The 19313-nt window shown below is 35.0% G+C and overlaps 1 protein-coding gene across 1 annotated transcript in view; it reads left to right on the top strand.

The window, feature by feature from the left end:
* The window catches only part of LOC140165645 (L-fucose dehydrogenase-like), a 32645-nt gene that overhangs the window by 5411 nt on the left and 7921 nt on the right, over nt 1-19313 (top strand). Inside the window, exons 3-7 of the mRNA XM_072188940.1 lie at nt 1834-1931; nt 4038-4104; nt 8711-8802; nt 9489-9593; nt 13675-13742. Of these exons, the coding sequence (XP_072045041.1) occupies nt 1834-1931; nt 4038-4104; nt 8711-8802; nt 9489-9593; nt 13675-13742 (430 nt within the window). The remainder of the gene's footprint in view (nt 1-1833; nt 1932-4037; nt 4105-8710; nt 8803-9488; nt 9594-13674; nt 13743-19313) is intronic.

The raw sequence follows: 19313 nt of genomic DNA on the forward strand, positions 1-19313 counted from the left end.
ATACCATAATGAAAAAACCTGTTCATGCCTTGATATGTCTTCATGTTAAAAATAATAATTTTGTTTTGTCTATTGTAACTGTAAAATCATTACCAGTATTTATGTAAAATGTATTCTTATTTGAAATAAGATTGGAAAGGTGATCTTATAGGATAAAATAATAATACCAAGATAACTCATTTTATTCTTGTATCATTATTTTATTCAATTAAAATACATGCAATATATGGGCAATTCCAAGCGTTGCGGAATGATGCAAACTGCCTTCGTACAAATTTCTTTTTGATGCAGCGGCCAAATATGTATTAACAGCATAAGGTGAATAGCATAATGTTAAAGTATTTTGGTAAGTGAATGATTAAGGTAGGAGAAACCTTTCCAAACCACCCTAATTTCCTAATTTGCATATGCAAAGTTCGTGTTATGGAATGATGCATACACGGGAGCAGTATTTTTGCACTAAAACATTTTTGACAAACTCTGTGAGTTTAGTAATCTGAGATATTAAATTTGCCACTTAATGAAAAGCTTGGGATGTAAACTGACAATTGTCAGTATCGATTAAAAACAACAACTTGGCATCGTCTCTTTATGCCAAATTTGCCGACACTAGGTCACGTTGCGGAATGTTGCAAGGAGCGTTGCGGAATGATGCTGTGTGTAAAATCCCATAGGAAATGAAAAGCAATCCATGTTTGAAAATAAAAATAAATATATCAATAAATTTGAGTAAATTGTGTTTTATATACTTAGCTACTTATGTTAGCTGACAAATATCAATATTTATCCAAAAATATTTATCACCGATTTTTTTAATCCGATAACTTGTGTTGCATGGTCACATTTTGAAACTAAAATTATGTCAACATTCTGCTAGTCTAAAATTCTTGGAAGTGAAATTTAGCACTGGATGTTAGCCATAGGATGTAACATAACAAGTATCACCATCTATCAAGAAATAATCATCACTGTTTTTATTTTATTGTAAATTTAAAGAAAAAATCCTTGCAATCCATGAATCCTTATGGCGTTGCGGAATGATGCAGGGGGTTTTGTGGAGAAATGTCACTTACAATGGTTCAGGCAATGCTGAAACATCAATTACTGTAAAGATAGTTTTGTGCAATGCATTTCAGAAAGTTCTAACCCAAAATTGTGAATATTTTTTTTTAATTGTCTCATTATGAATTATGCATCATTCATAACGCTATGCGGAATGATGCAACTTTAATTGGTCGTTACGGCCGCAAATTAGACTTTTTGAAAATTATTTTTGTTTCATTGGATAGGGATGAATAAATTTGCTTTGCATTCTAGTTTCAATGAAAATAAGCCTTCTATTAGAATGGCAGTGAAAATAAAAGATACTATTGCGTTGCGGAATGATGCTTTTAATCGTAAAATTGGTACTCAAACAATGCTGACGAAGCTACACATTATAAAATATGAAAATTTCTGGTGTTTATATTTTGATTTACTTATAAACTTTATATTCACATGCATAATTTGTTTCCAACATTTTATAGTACAGAGCAGTTGCTGTGTTTTTAGTTTTGCTGCTTTTACCAGTCAAGAATATGCAAATGTATGCAAATTAGGATGTTTTTTCTAACAATGGACACCATTTCTTCCTAAAAAAGTACATTTTCAGAAAATATAGCTTTTTAGCTATAATATGAGACCAAAATCACATACTTGACTTGATTTTTAAATTTTGACAATTTGGGCGAGGTTGCTTGGAATTGACCATATTTTACATGTCTTTTTCTTTGTTTTAAGTTTTAAGTTACTTATTGTTCATTTAATCAACTTTAATATGTTAATGCATTTCAGTTGAGGCAGGTAAAGCATTGGAAGCAGATGTAAACAAGACGGGTCCAGGGGAAGCTTTCTTTATTCAATGTGATGTGAGAAATGAAGCAGAAATCAAGGTATTTGTAGGCTAGTGCACAAAAATGTTTATGTGTTTCCTGTAACCAAGAAAATGCTAAAACTTTCAACAGAAACTGAAGGCAAATAAATAAAAATATTAACCTGCTAATATTTTCAGTAACTAACTTTTACCATCCTCAGGCAGTATAATGATTGGCTGGCTGATTGTTTTCTTCACAGTTGGATGATTTACAACACATTTTATGTTATACGCAAGTTCCAAATATATCAGGTCACCTTCCTTCAATAGTTAGTCCTAACTGGCAATAAAAGTCAGATTTTACTATTTGGTCAATATTTGGAAATATTAAAAGGGCCAAAAACATGCATTTTTAGGGTATATTTCATATGCTGTGACAACCAAGTCTAATGACTTGTATGAAGTCTAATTTCAATAATTTTTGGAAAAGACATATTTATTCTTATAACAAATAATTTAATTAAAGTAACACACAAAAAAAGTGAAAATTATAGCAACATTTTGGAATAAACACAACTTTTTGCATGCTTAGACTTGTTCCAAGTCTTTAATTTTTTGACTTCATTGTCAGAAATCACACCGAAAATGCATGTTTTTGGCTTTTGTTTTTTCAAGAAATTAGTAGAATAGTGAAATTTTTCTTTTATCTCCAGTTAGTACTAAATGAATAATTAGGATTGAGCTATGTTTCATTTGGCAGAACTTGATAATATTTTTTAATCCCCCAAAAATAGTGCTGTATTTTTCTGGAATGCATGAATGGGGAGTAGGTATTTCTCGAAGAGGGGGGGGGGGGTCACTCACTACTTGACTTGCTATGCACCCGTGTCCAAGAAAAACGTCTAAAAGGGTATGTTTTTCACCACACAGCGGCGTCGACGTCTTTGAAGGCATCGCCATTTTTAGGGGTCCTTTTTCAGCCAAATCCTTGGACATTTAGGGTCAGTAATATTATTGTTTGAGTGAGTTTGCACTAATTTGATAACAATCACCACTTTTTAATTGATTCTTGTTACCTTTGTGCATGTTTTCTTTAGTATCTATATGTCTGCAACATCAAAAAGACACCATGGGTATCAAATTATGTGAAAATTCGCCATTAAGGGTGCATTTCAGAGGTGTTCGGACGCGGGTGGGAGGCACTTTTATGTGAGAGTGACCCCGGCCTTCATATCCATGTTTCCGGTAGCATATGAACAATCTGTCACTCAGCTAAATATTTCATTTTTCAAAATATATTTAGAATTCCGGCCACATACTGTTGAAAAATGACTTGGTTAGTCATGCAGAAAAACTAATCACAAGTAGCTAGCCCTTCTTTTTTGGCACATTTTCCAATAATTAGTGATATGGATTACAACAAAAGACCAAGTATGTTTTGCACATTCAATGTACTTCGAGTGGAAAGATACAGATTTTAATGTTGCACTGAAAACCTATGCAAACCATGGAAATACTACTATTTCCATGCTCAAACCAATAACATGACATTCTCTGCATGAATGGATATGAATGACACAGCACAAATAACATTTTCATTGGATTTATTAGGTGGCAAACTTGGTTACAGTGTGCTGCACAGAATTGCTTTAAAATAATACAGGATTGTTTATGTTGATAAGAAAAATTTACTTAGTAAGTTTTTCCAAAAAGCATTTTGACTTTTTTTGGGGGGGCAGGGGCAGAGTGAATTTCAGGGGGGTACATTGGGGAAATGGAACGATATGAAAAATATTGATAGAATCCCCCTTGCACCCCATGCCCTCCAGGCAAATCCTGTTTAGCGTATGTTTTGAAAATCTCTGGTCGCGCATGTGTACACTATGAAACTTGATTGGTCCCTTGGGATATAATGCATGTGGGAAGTACAGTACACAAGATGGCTGCCATGGCATGAGTGATTATTGGATGTGCAGTAAAGGTCATTTTGAAATGGTTATGAAGTAATTGACCTTTTCGGTAAATCCCATAAAGCCTTTGCAAGTACACCTGAGAACTCGTCATTTGACGTCACGCCGACATGAAATGCGCAGTGATGATGTTCGATAAACGATTGTTGGTGTATTTATGTGATATGAACGAAGGAAGTGTTATAATAAATCATCATAAGTGATTAAAATTTCAGAACACAATAGAGAAAACCATAGAGAAATACAACCAGCTGGACTGTCTAGTCAACAATGCAGGATGGCGTAAGTACCCCATAGCAGCCCTGGACCAAATAAAGCACATTAGAAATGTACTTTATCTGTACTTTATGGGTACTTTAACTGTACTTTCTGGGTAATTAGTACATATAAAGTGTACTTTAAATGTGCTTATTTTTCATATCCTGGAAAAACTGTGTACTTTAAAGGTACTTTAAATGTGCTTTATGTGACTTTAATTATACTTTATGAATATTTTGATAAATATGGGAAATTTTTTATGCTTTAACTATACTTTATTTGGACTTAGTTTTTTCCCAGTGTCAGTGAGTATACTTTAATTGTGCTTATTTTGGACTTAACCAAATTTTGAACATCAGTGTGTACTTTAAATATACTTTATCAGTACTTTATGTATACTTTACCTGGATTGGTTTTCCCCGGTATTGTCATCAATGTAAGAGTACTTAAAATGTGCTTTTCAGTGTACTTTAAATGTACTTTATTGTGGACATCATGGATATATGATGTTTACATGTACAAGCAGGGGGGTGACACTAAATTCACGGCTTTTGTTTAGCCACGCAAACCTATGGCAAATTTTGTTGGCTTGCTCTCAACAAAGTGAGGCAAGGTATCGATCGGTTATGAATAATTCACATCGACTCTTACTCAGCCCATGTGATTGAGGTCACCACATAAAGATGTCGTAAGTTTAGCGAATCGAACCTGTTGAAGATAGTAAAAAGCGCCCCCAAGCAAGGTTAGACCGGGCGGAAGTGGGTCACCTACTATGATCCCATCAGGCCACAGTGATTTGTTTCTGCAAGAAAGTCTTTTAATTTGATAAGGGAATGTCTTGTTGATATAGTAATGTCGAAATTAAGACTAACTATCGATAATACAAAGGAAATATACGACAAGCATAAGATATGAAATAAAGTGAGTATTTGAAGTCACAAAATCATTTGTCACTTCACGTGACCTTCAAAATGGCGCCCTGCAATAGTATTTGCCATGTGCTTCCTCCCTGTGGAAAAGTATCCCGAAAAAATATCAATCTGCACTAAAACACTTATTGGTGTAGCCTGCCAGTATGAATTATTGTTGACAAGTAGAATAGCACCGTAATTTTGACATTTAATTGTATACCGCCACTAATAATCCAAAAATCCGATCTTTTTTATTACATGTAGCTTTTATTCATCACGTCTATTGGCTCATTTTCTTACATTGAACTATTATAGGCACTTCAACATCGATGATAACCAGCGTACACCACAAGACCCCAGAAAAAAAATCATAGGCTCACGTCAAGCCGTCTGTACACCTGTCTTCAATCGTAATGATAGATTGAAGACAATGCCGTTCATACCGCTCTTTTCAAACAGACTAATCTTACAGGTGCAAGTGATTAGCGTTTTTTTGACATACATGTATATGGTTCAATGCATCGGTAGGTCCTACCACATGAACGTGAGTGCGGGCGATATAGTCAAAATTGTATTCATCTATTGTTATGGTAGTTAATCCGATTTAAGTACATCACTTCGCCAACGTACGTATAAACGTATTCTGTTAGGGAGTAACCTACATTAAACAATTACAATTTCAAACTTTGTGATTGGCAATAGGCCCCTATACCGGTAGGCCTACATTAAAAAGTATGCATGAGTGACATCCAGGAGCGATTATAATATTTGTTTCCTAGCTACATCATATTTTGATTGTTTCCGTTTGCCATAATTAAAACTCACTGCAAAGTAACATTTGCTGAAAATTCAACAAAGTTTAGGGAGTGTTCAGAAATACTTTGGTGGGGGGGGGGACAATGTATTTTTTCGTGTTACAAATTTTTAACCCCCCTATCCCCTCTTCGTGAACCCAAAACTTTGTTGACCCCCGGTCTCACAAGTTAATGGACCTAAAACTGTTATAACCCCCACCCTCATATTAAGTACAAAACTATTTTGCCCCCGACCTGTACCATTGTACATCAAACGATAGAGGAAATAATATTATTAAATAATACTAAAACTTGTATTCATGTCAGTGTTGTGAGTCGGTAAATTACCGGTTAATTTACATGGTACCGCCATCTTAATTGACCGTAGTAAAATAGGGTAATTGTTTTAAATTAAAACTTCAAGTAATATTGTTTTTGTTTGTTTATTTTAGATGACAATTACATTTTCATGCAAAAGAGTTATGCAAATACTTGAAAATGTACGTTCGGCACTATAGGCCTACTCGTCATGGCCTACCCTGCCTGGCGCAAAGCTAGTCTGGTCGGAATGAGCATAATAATTATGTTTCGTTCGGTAGCCGATACATTTGGAAACTACTCTGTCCCTTGATCAAACGTCTATTATATTAACGCCCTCTGGCCAGGTCAGACCATCATTTTAATAACAATATGCTATTAACATATGAATTGGACACATGCAAATTACGAAGTGTCACATCCTGATTTAATAATCCTTGGTACAAGTCACATGACTACATTCATCTAGATTTGAAAAATACCAACGGCCATCTTGTGCTAAGGTTGTATAATGCAATGGATGTATAAAACTGTTCATATTTATATAAAATGAGGGACTTAATGGACTTACAAATACAGGCTTGATTACAGGAGATAGGTATGTGAACATATAATTGTGTTACCAATACTTTGATAAGCTCCATAAATGTGGTAAGCTTATAATTATAAGTAAGCTTATAATTATAAGCTTACTGTATGCTTCAGTATGCTTTAAATGTACTTTTATAGTCATTGTGCTTTATTTGTACTTAAAAGGTACTTTATCGTCGTTCCAAATGTCGCACATTGGAATGTTGTTTAGAAAGCATATTTAAAGCACAGTGCTTTAAATATGCTTCTTTGGTATAAAGTACAAATAAAGTACAGTACTTTAAATGTACTTTTTTCAGTATGCTTTAAATGTACTTTTCTGGTCATTGTGCTTTATTTGTACTTTAAAGGTACTTTATCGTCGTTCCAAATGTCGCACATTGAATGTTGTTTAGAAAGCATATTTAAAGCACAGTGCTTTAAATATGCTTCTTTGGTATAAAGTACAAATAAAGTACAGTACTTTAAATGTGCTTTTTCAGTATGCTTTAAATGTACTTTTCTGGTCATTGTGCTTTATTTGTACTTTAAAGGTACTTTATCATCGTTCCAAATGTCGCACATTGGAATGTTGTTTAGAAAGCATATTTAAAGCACAGTGCTTTAAATATGCTTCTTTGGTATAAAGTACAGTACTTTAAATGTGCTTTTTTCAGTATGCTTTAAATGTACTTTTCTGGTCATTGTGCTTTATTTGTACTTTAAAGGTACTTTATCATCGTTCCAAATGTCGCACATTAGAGTGTTTAGAAAGCATATTTAAAGTACAGTGCTTTAAATATGCTTGTTTGGTATAAAGTACAATTAAAGTACAGTACTTTAAATGTGCTTTTTTCAGTATGCTTTAAATGTACTTTTCTGGTCATTGTGCTTTATTTGTACTTTAAAGGTACTTTATCGTCGTTCCAAATGTCGCACATTGGAATGTTGTTTAGAAAGCATATTTAAAGTACAGTGCTTTAAATATGCTTGTTTTGGTCCAGGGCAGGATTAAGATTGAATTTAAATCTGGTCAACCATACATATCTCTTTTTGCCGGATGATGTTGTGACTGAAACTTTCGGTCTTCAACTGAGTTGTGATAAAATGACCTTGTGGACCAGTAACTTCTGGTACAGATGACAGTCAGCGAGGAATGTCCTTTAATGATTCTGTCCCAGCCGTGAGGAAGTTTTGCCCGGACTCCACCAATGGTGTTCACTGGCTTTCAAATATGTGACCCCTCGGCACAACTGAGCCCGGATGTCGCCAGTGCCACTATTGAGATATGCTCCATCGAACTTAACAATAAACAATAGGAAACAAAGGATTTATTGACTGTTTTATTGATTTTTCACTACTTAAATGTCAAGTACTATAGACATGATATACATCATTTTAAAGCTAATTTCAAGCAGAATATTTTGGTTGAATATCTCAAAAATGATGATTGGCGACTTCGGGCTCAGTTGTGCCGAGGGGTCACATGTAGAAAACAGCCGAGTCATTTCCACTTGAGCAGGAATTTGTACTGTTCTGAGCACAGTCAAAACAGCTGCACATTATTGCCACAGGTTAAAAATACTTAATATATATTTAAAATATTTTATGCTGATATAAAATTTCTGATATAATATTAAGGCTACACAAAGCAGCCAAAAAATTGGTTTTAATTATTTAAATCAATATATTATTGAAAAATAACACTTTGATGTTTTGAAAAAGTTCATACAAATCATATACTTTGAAAACTTGCTTGCTAACCTTAATTTGGTCTTATGATGTTGTCATTGGTATGTGTATTTAAGGTTATTAATTATTTTAAACTGTTGTGATTTGGTAGTTCACAGCATCTTACGAATGGTAGTGAGCTTTGGCAAAAACTGCATTGCTCAATTCATACCGAGTGTGTAGAAGAATTAAAATATCACAGATATACTTTTATATGTGCTGCGGTTCTTGAGTTCCGTTGTAAAGAGGGCTGAAACAACAGCACTTTTGTAAAACGTACAATACATTGATTTGATTATTTGACAGATCCACCAGAGCAATTTATTGATGATGTCTCAGTAGAGGAATTCACTTCACTACTCAACTTTAATTTAGTCAACTATTTCACATTCTCAAAGGTATGAAATCATATATCTACATATTCATCACTTTAGGCCATGTAAAAAGACCCTGTCCTACAATGTACGGTGGATGGACTTGCCATGTAAGGTTGGTCAGTCAGGATTTTCTTTTCTGGATATATACCCTAAAAAATCACAGAACGCTTGAAAAATCTGAAAAAAATCTGGAAAATTAATGTTTGGAACCCAAATTTGAAGCTAATTTTGGGATATTTGGAGGGAAATGTAAGTATAAGTCTGGGGTATAAAAAAAAGAAAAACCATATAAAAGAGTTTTGATTCAAACTTTTTAGCTTGACAAATCCATTAAATGAGTACTCACGACTTAAGCTTTCGCCATCATGCAGGGCTGATGGCTTGATCACAGGTGAATTGGTCCACTGCTTTTCCCGAGAAACGGCTTGTTGACATTTCCCGGAAGTGAAGATGTTTTTGTTTTGAGCAGTGGATCGTACACATGCTCGAGAGATACAAGATCTTCGTCGTGGTTGATTGCTTTGGCCCCCTTTTTACGATTGTAGATTGCTTCCCTAAACTGATGGCGAAAGCTAAAGTTGTGAGTACTCGTTTAATGGATTTGTCAAGCTAAAAAGTTTCAATTATTTATCTACAATCCTACAAATGCATGTATTTACTGATATATGAGTTTTGTTTACAAGCATATTTTATCTTTTATATTTCAGTATGCATTACCACATTTAAGAAAAACTAAAGGAAATATTATCAACATGTCTAGTTTAGTAGCCAAGATAGGCCAATCCCATGCTGTACCCTATGTCACCACCAAGGTATGTATGCAAGGTTTAAATAAACATCTCAAAAAAAGTAACTAACCCCCCTTAAGGGATCTGGAATGAGCGTTTCAACAGTATTTTTTATGGGACATGATAGCACCTCAGTCGTATCGAATTGCATTCTGAATACGAAGCATGTCTTTCTGATATCAGATAATTTCATTTTTTGAAAATCACGATATAATACAAATTTTATGACAAATTATAAAATTTGATATTTTTCAAATTTTGATATATAACAGTCGTTGAAGTAAATTTTATAAATCTAATGATATATTCTTAACGTGTATGTAGCTGGGAGGAAAAGCCGACGATCAATTGAAAATTTTGACCTTTCATATTGAAGATATGGATTTTTTTCCCAAAAGACCTAATTTTTTTGGTGTTTTGCGAAAAAAAATCCATATCTTAAATACGAAAGGTCAAAATTTTCAACTGATCATTGGCTTTTCATCCCACCTACATACACGTTAAGTATAAATCATCATATTTATAAAGTTTACTTGAGTACTGTTAAATATCAAAAATATCAATTTTAATGATTTGCCATAAAATGTGTATTGCATTGCGAATTTCAAAAAATCAAAATTATTTGATATCAGAAAGACATTCTTCGTATTCAGAATGCAATTCGATATGTCTGATGTGCTCTAATGTCCCACAATAAATACTGTTCAAACGTTCATACCCCTTCCCTTAAATAATGACCATTATTAAAAAACGGGGAATTGTATTACAAATCAGTAAAATGCGTTGGAAGCAGAATTTATTTCTGCACATTTTGACACCTCATTTGTAGCAGTTGACTAAATATTGACATCACAGCGTACATTTAAATCAATGTAACCCAAGATTTGAAAGTTGCGGTAAATTGTATTGATTTTGTATTCAGTATAATGGAAGGAAATCTGTGTAATAATATCTGAGTGTTTTTGTATCGTATGTAAGTGCAACTTTCAAAATCTGGACCTCACTACATTAAATTGACCAGTGTTTTATTGTTTTCTGGGCTATCGTATCAAAATGCGCAGACATAAATTCTGCTTCCAACCCATTTTACAGATTTGTAATATAATAGCCAGGGCTGTCAACTCTCACGCATTGGCCGTGAGTCTCACGTATTGGGTCACTTTCTCACGGTCTCACGCCAAGGTAGTATAATCTTACGCCTAGGTAGTAAATCTCACGCAAAAAGCTGGAAAATGAGTACAATCTCACGCATCGTCATGAATAATTTGTTGCTCCTACCCCCCCCCCCCCACCCCGCTTTTCACATTCTCGAGTGCTGTGGCTCAAATAATCATGGTACAAAATGAACATTGGAGTCCGCAAATCCCGGTACGCCTCTGTCTCACGCCAAGCAATTCCAAAAAGTTGACAGCCCTGTAATAGCCCCTTTTTGAATTATGGCCATTATTTAAGAGAGGTTAGTTACATTTTTTGAGATGTTTAGTTGATGAATGTTCTCAGTCATCAAGTTGTAGTAACATGCAATTTAGAATTAAATCAAAATACTCGACTTACTATTTTTAGCAATGCTATGTTGCGTGTGAAACCATCACACTTCATCAGTCAACTGTCCCGCTGGACTGGTCATGTCGTGTCCAGCGGGTTAGTTGCCCGATGAAGTGTGATGGTTTGACATGCAACATAGTATTGCTAAAAATAGTAAGACCAGTATTTTGATTTAATTCAAATTTCTAGGTTTAAATAGTATTGATTCTATGTCACAAAAGAAATGTATCAATACAAAAAGTATTGATATTGATATCGGGGGGAGGGAGGGGGAGGGGACTGTTCCAGTTTCCAGTTGAAATCCATAATTTCCCTATGGAAGATATGACCTTAATCCCCCCACACAGGAGGTATAGATTTCAAATGGAGTTACCCATTCAGGTACCGCATTTGAAATTCTCACTCCCTATGTGGGGATTAAGGTGGTATTGGAGGCATTATGAAAGTGCTCCAAGCATGTTGTAAACAGATTAATTGAGTAGAGCAATGCATGCTTATCAATATGCCTTTTGTTTGAAGCAGATCGGACATACGGTTTTCAAAATATATCAATTTATATTTTCTTTATAACTTTTTGTTTTTATCAATAATCAATATAGCTAATGAGCTAAAATGACTGGAGAAGCTCATTAACATATAATTTTTGCCAATATTTTGCTAAAAATCCATGCATAAATGTTCAGAGTACTTTTTTTTGTGCATTCTTTTGCCTTGAAACTTGGTCAAAGTGTTCCTAATGTGTTCTAATGTATTATATAATGAAGCCGCCCCTAATTTGCATATTTGCATAATTAATTAGCATTTATGCAAATTAGCTCATTAATTATGCAAATATGCAAATTAGAAAGCTTCACTATTTAATACATTAGAACATGTTAGAAACACTTTGACCAAGTTTCAGGGCAAAAGTATGCAAAATAAAAGTACCATGAACATTTATGTATTGATTTTTAGCAAAATACTGGCAAAAATGACATATTAATGAGCCTTTGCAGTCCTTTTAGCTCATTAACTATATTGATTATTGACAAAAACAATAGGATACAAAGAACAAATAAATTGTAAAACCGTATGTCCGATTTGCTCCAAACAAAGGGCATATTGATCAGTGTACATTACCCTACTCAATTAATCTGTTTAAAACATGCTAAAAGCACTTCCTAATTTCTAGAAAATGCATCCAATACCACCTTAAGGTCACATCTTCCATAGGGGGTGTATGGATTTCAACTGGAATAGACCTATGAAAAATAAGACTTGTCTTGAGTTTGACCCACAATGGGCTATTCCATTTAAAATCCACACTCCCCCTGTGGAAGATTTTGAAAATATCTGCCACAGAGGGAGTATCTGTGGAAGATTTTGAAAATATCTGCCACAGAGGGAGTATGAATTTCAATTGGAATAAGCACATTAGGCAGTTCCATTTGAATCTCATACACCCTCTTAGAAAGATTCAACCTAAATCTTCCCCTGAGGGAGAGGGAGATTCAAATGGAGCTGCTAATGTGTTAATTCCATTTAAAATTCATACTCCCTCTGTGGAAGATATTTCCAAAATCTTCTACAGGGATAGTGTGGATTTCAAATAGAATAGCCCAATGTGTACCACTTTCCAATTGAAGTTGGATTTGGAATGAGCGTTTTGAGCGTTTCGACAGTATTTTTTATGGAACATGAGAGCACCTCAGACATATCGAATTGCATTCTGAATCTGAAGCATGTCTTTCTGATATCAAATAATTTTCATTTTTGAAAATCACGATATAATACAAATTTTATGACAAATTATAAAAATTTGATATTTTTCAAATTTTTGATATATAATAGTCCTCAAGTAAATTTTATAAATCTAATGATATATTCTTAAAGTGTATGTAGCAGGGAGGAAAAGACGACGATCAATTGCAAATTTTGACCTTTCATATTGAAGATATGGATTTTTTTCCCCAAAAGCCGTTATATTGATCGATCACTCCACTACTTTAACCAAAGCAGCAGATCGCTAGGAGTCGAATTCAAGTCAACTCTGGAGAGCGGCTCTGTTGTATGAGAACAGGAAACATTCTATTTGGCATTGCTGAATGGCTACATTGGCTTTCATTGCAGTAAAGCACGGTGGTCCAGTGGTTAGGGCGCGAGCTTCATAATCGAAAGGTTGTGGGTTCGAGCCCCACCACGGCCAGTGTGTTGCGTCCTTGAGCAAGATAGCTTAATTCCCAATTGCTTCACTCCACCCAGGTGTAAAATGGGGAGCTGCTAGGGGTAATCACAATCTAAGTCGCTGAGAGTACCTGCGCATCAGTTGCGGACTTGGTGAGGCGGAAATGATTCTGATATATCCTAATGGCAGCGGAATAAATTGTTGAAGTGTGCTGATAATTAGGTCATACCTAGCTGAAGCGCACGTTAAATCAAACAACATTTATTTTATTTTATTTTATTTTAAAGTACAAGCTGCACGATGAAGCGTCACACCGCTCAGCGGCAAGCGGCAGAAAGTATGAAACCAGCATTAAACTGGCAGCGGAGGATTAAGTTGTTATATATTTTGTTTCAGGGAGGTATAGATGCTATGACGAGGGCCATGGCAGTAGATGAAGCCAAATATAATGTCAGAGTTAATAGGTAAGCTAAGAATTTGAAAGTGGACCCATAAATATACCAATTTTTCAAGAAATTTGGACCCATTGATATACCAAAAGTCAACATTTTCGGCTGAATTTAACCCAAATTGTCCTAGTTTTTACAAATTTTCCCAAAATTGTGGGAAAATTTTGAAAATTTTGGCTAAATTAACAAAAAATTAGGCTATTTTCCAAAAAATTGACAAAAATTTGAAAAAAGGACCCATTCATATACCAAAATAGGCTTTGAAAAAGGGGTCATTGATATGCCAAGAGGCTGAAAATGCTACCCATATTTGAGGCACGCCCCGTATGGTCATTTGTACTGAGTACCCCGAATTCCTGAGGCAGCGAATCTGTATTCGCCTTCTTGTAAATTTATGCAGCATTGTATGCATGGATTATTTTTGAATTTTGGCCTTACTTGCTTTTTGATCATCTCCTCCATAATTGTCTTTGTATTATTTTATGTTTTAATGTGTAATATCAATGTATTTTTTTTTATTATGAAAATAAAGATTGATTTATTCATTCAATTAGCGAACGAGGGATCAATGCTTTAGATAATAGAGGGCAGTGTATTAATATGTAACAGTGAACTGCAGGGGTGGAATTTCGGCGGGAGTCCGAGAGTCGACTCTCGCAGAGACTCCCGTAAAAGTCCTATTGCGAGAGTCCATGTGAAAATGATCAGCTAAGCGAACTTACGTTTAAGTTCAACACGCCTTAAAACTCAAAGCCTGCAAAATATAAAGGAAAAGTCGCCAAAGATGCAATGACATATATGGAAGTGAGAGTATGATGACACATATATTAAAAACTTAACTTTATTAGTTTATTTGTTAGTTTGTTTGTTTGAATGCATTTTTCGTAGGCCTACATATAATACCTTTTGGACTCCGCAAGATTGTACAACGCGAATCCATTTACGGGAATCCATGGACTCTCGCAAAACTCTCTTGCGAGAATCCACTTGGACTCCTGTGGCACTTTACGAAATTCCACCCCTGGCGGTGCAGTATGGTCAAGGATGATTACTGTTAAAAAATTGATATGATGCCCTCTCTAACTAAAGTATTAATGCCTTCATGTGTAACATAAATTTACTAAAAGGCAAATACAGATTCGGCAATCTGACAAACTCATATTGAAAGTGTGTATTTTTGCCTCACATGATGGATCGTTTCAAGTTGTATGCATAAAACAAGATATATTAAAATGCGCATTACGCATGCAGCGTCGACGTGCTGCCTGCCAGCTGCAGTGATGCGTAGGCTGGTAACCGATTTCATAACAAAAACCCTGTTTTTACCCATATTTTCACTGTTTTTACAGCCAGTTCTTGACCGTTTCCAACCAAATTTTGGCATAACCGTCTCGGTATATTCCTTGATCTCCCGTATGAATTTGGCGACATTTGGATCGAAACTGACGGAGCCTTTTCACTTTCATACATAGATAGATACATAGATAGTAGAAAATTAACTGCGTCGACATTTAATGAAGAAAGCAAACACGTAGAAGAATAATTATAATGTCGTAAAAGAATATACCATTATTGTCACCTGATGAAGGGTGAGGCCCGAAAATTTGTGTAATAAATATTCTTTTACGACATTATAATTATTCTTCTACGTGTTTGCTTTCTAGATACATAGATAGATACATAGATACATACAACATTCCCCTATTTATAGTAAGATTCCCATCCATGTTCCATTTAGAAAAAAGAATTGACCAGATTGCTGAATTCTAATTGGCTGTAATCACTTTTCCATTTGTAAAGTTTGTTCAATTTATGTAAGGCGGAAAAAATAAGACTCATAACACAGCGTATTGATATTGAATGACATGCACACAGTTGGGCGCAATGCTTACACTATAGATGTGCGGTGCGTAATGCTTATGAGATACTTTGTAATTGCTAATTAGGGGACAGTCTGGTATTGAAAGCTTGCGATTATTATTTAAAAAAGGAAGTGAACACAAAAATATTTATTTATTACGTATAAGAATACAAGAAGGCAGTTAAAAATTGATACAAATTGCTTAAAAATCAAAACATATAAAATATATACATGGTCGCATGTCATATATTGATCTCTGTAAAATGTGAGAAAAATCACCAATTCTGTGGGTCTGAAAAATGTGGACATCCTCAGTTGGACGTCCTTGTTCTTTGTGTGTCCACCATTACGGAGCTTTTATTAATGAGTATGTCCACGGTTTATGGTGAAAATAACATACCACTATAAAACACCCTGACTGACACACCTCATACACATCTGCACAAACCATACCTACTTTCCCCAACACACACACCCCATACCCCACCATGAACCCGCACACACCCTATACGACATATGCATACACCCCTACCCCCACACAAACCACCTATAGCTACCCACCATATACACCCCCTCACACACAACACATCGCATACCCATACAAGCACAATTAAAGTCAGTCCGTATTCCATAGTGGCGTATAGTGGGCGCCGCTTGAATAAACAACTTTTCGAGAAAATCGGGTTTGAAGAAATGCCAATTTAAAATCGAGTTGTGTAAATCAGACATTCATTATATTTTGTAAATGATGTAAAATTTCTGTAGTAAACTAAATACATTTTATTGTTATATATTTTTCAAAGGAAATAAATACATACTATTGCTGGCAAACTGACAATAAAACTATACGTCACTATGGAAAAGCGAACAAAACGCATAATACCCTAACCTTACGTTAACCGTGACGCCACCTCGGTCGCCGTGTAATCCCTATGGCGTTACTTTTCGTCGTTCAGTATTCCATAGTGGCGTATAGGTCCGATACGCGTACGCGCCACTATGACATACGATGTTTTTCATTTTTGCCGATATTTCATAATTATAAAATGTGTATAAAAAAAGTGGCGTATGGTCGATACGCCACTATGGAATACAAAAAATGTCACTTTGTAACTATACGCCACATTTAATTAATTAATTAATTACTAATTAATTAGCTAATTATGACTGATGAGACTTGGAAAAATGAAAGAGAACATCATTAAAAACATATGTGCCAATTTTCAAAAAATGACCAAAAATCACTATACGCCACTATGGAATACAGCCGATTTAATTCTATAAAGAAGCAACATTACACATCATCATTCATGATCATTATGTGCAAAAAGGAACTGGTGCATCTGACTTTCTTTGCACTCAGCCAATTCGCCCCATGGCTACTGGTTCATGCTTGGTTTGCACACCTGTTAGCAACCCATTTACTGTGTGTTGTGTTCATCTTGATTGTAGTTCCAAACACAGAAAATCTGAACCAGTTGACCTACAATGTAGCAACAATCGTCACACTACAACGTTGAATGGTATTCGCCACATGTTAAATAAGTTTTGCTGTATAAATATATTTTGGTGTCAGTTAAAATTGATCTGTTTGGATTTTGAGCAGTTTCACTGTGCAATATTAACTTTGTTCTTATTCAATGCATATTTCACGTTTTTACCATGCTTTTTTGCTCTTGATTTTTGTGCATTTTCCCTGTGTAATATGCATTGTAATGTATTAAAGTTTGCCATTTATTGAATTTTACACAGTGCTGTTTTCTGTTCGTGCGAAATATTTGCCATACTGCATGTGTAATATCCATTGATGTGCTTCATTCTCTCTGTATTCGAGATGCTTGATCTTATTTTTATTATTGTATATTCAAAATATCTTTTATTGTGTTCATATATTTTATGCTTGTAAAATGTTCAGCACCTTGAGATTTTATTGTAATGCGCTTTATAAGAATAAAATATTATTATTATTCAAAGACATGCTCAGCATCATAGATTCACATAGCATTTAGTTTATTGGGTCCTGACCATGTGATCACCCTATGATCTCCTGATTGGCTGGAGTGGAATGTTTTCTTGCCTGTTCCTTTTGTTCTTACTCAAAATAAATGAAACCAAAGTATATAGGAATGGATTAATTGAGGAATTGATTGGTAAAACAAATGTTGCTATCCAGACATAGGCAACTGGGTCAACTTCTACTGCCCCAGCTTGGACTAGAATTGACAATATACCTACTGAAATCCAACAACAAAAATCTGTAAAGACTATGAGAAAACATTTCATAGCCATTCTGATTTCTTCATTTGTATTGGTGGAACGACCAGCTTTTTGAGCTGTTTGCCTGGCAGAAATGAAAATAGCTAGATAGCAGTAACCTACAACAAAAAAACACCCCAGATTAAGGATTGTGAACACAGCAATTGAAAAATACATAGCTGCCCTACTCCCAGTGTACACAGCATGGGAATCAGTTGTTGTTATGAAATTTCTGTCCCATACACTCATTCGACTATGTGATGTTTCATTTGTACTCTGAGAATGATATCTTGATATTGGTAACCCTACACAAATTTCAGAAACTGCGTAGATGTCCAAATTGCCTTGTGATAATGCAAATGTTGCTATGCTTATGGCTAATGCTACAAACCACAGCAGGGCAACCATAATACGGGAAAGTTTAGTGCTTATTTGATACCTGAATGTGTACTTCACCCCCAGAAACCTATCAATGGTTATCAGTGTTATGAAGAACGCCGATGCCTCACTTGATAACACAGATAAGGCACCAGCTATTCTACACAACATACTAGATCTCCATGATTCAGAAAATGTTGGGAAATAGTGTGTGTAATATATGTCTGCTGAAACTAAAATAATCAGATATATACCCATACAGAAATCAGATATTGACAGATTTGTGATCAGCAAGGATTGGACCTTATTACTTTGCTGTTTATGCTTGAATTTAACATACAAGACCAATATATTTCCAATCAGAGAGCACCTATAAACCATACAGCTATGCGAAGACCATTATATGGCAACAAACGTTTGCATGTCAGGAATGGGGATGGAGCTTTGTTACATATGCAGTTAGCTGATGTAAAACAACAGATTGAAGGGTCACTTACAATTAAATCTACAGTTTCATTCAACCCTGCAAATGTATTGGGCTCAAACCACAAAACTGGATTGTCAGTCAAGTCAATTCTTTCCAATTGAAGACAATGAATAAATAGTTCAGTAGGAATGTGAACTAAGTTATTTACTGACAGGTCTAAATGTACCAGCTGGCTCAGGTTGTAAAAAATATCTTGTGGAAGGAACTGCAATTGGTTGTGATCAATGTCAAGATATCTGAGTTCAGTTTGATTTTGAAATGTACCAGAATGAAATATGGAAAGGTTATTGTGTGATAATGATAGGCGGAAATCTTGTGAGGCATATGTGCTATTTATAACGTAAATTGTTAATTTGCTGCAGAATTCACCAAATGCACCAGGAGGTATCTCAGTAATGTAATTGTTTGAAATGTTCAATACAAACAAGCTTGGCAGATTGCTAAATATACCAGGCACTATTTCGGTAAGATGATTGTTTGCAAGATGTAAACCTCTTCAAGTTGGTGAATGCACCAGGTGCTATCTCGGTGAGATTATTGTTCGAAAGGACCAAGGCTGCCATGTTAGTCAAGCTGCTGAAAATGCCAGGTACTATTTCTACAA

This window comes from Amphiura filiformis, chromosome 12 (genome assembly GCF_039555335.1).
Source record: "Amphiura filiformis chromosome 12, Afil_fr2py, whole genome shotgun sequence".
NCBI classification, from domain to species: Eukaryota; Metazoa; Echinodermata; class Ophiuroidea; order Amphilepidida; family Amphiuridae; genus Amphiura; species Amphiura filiformis.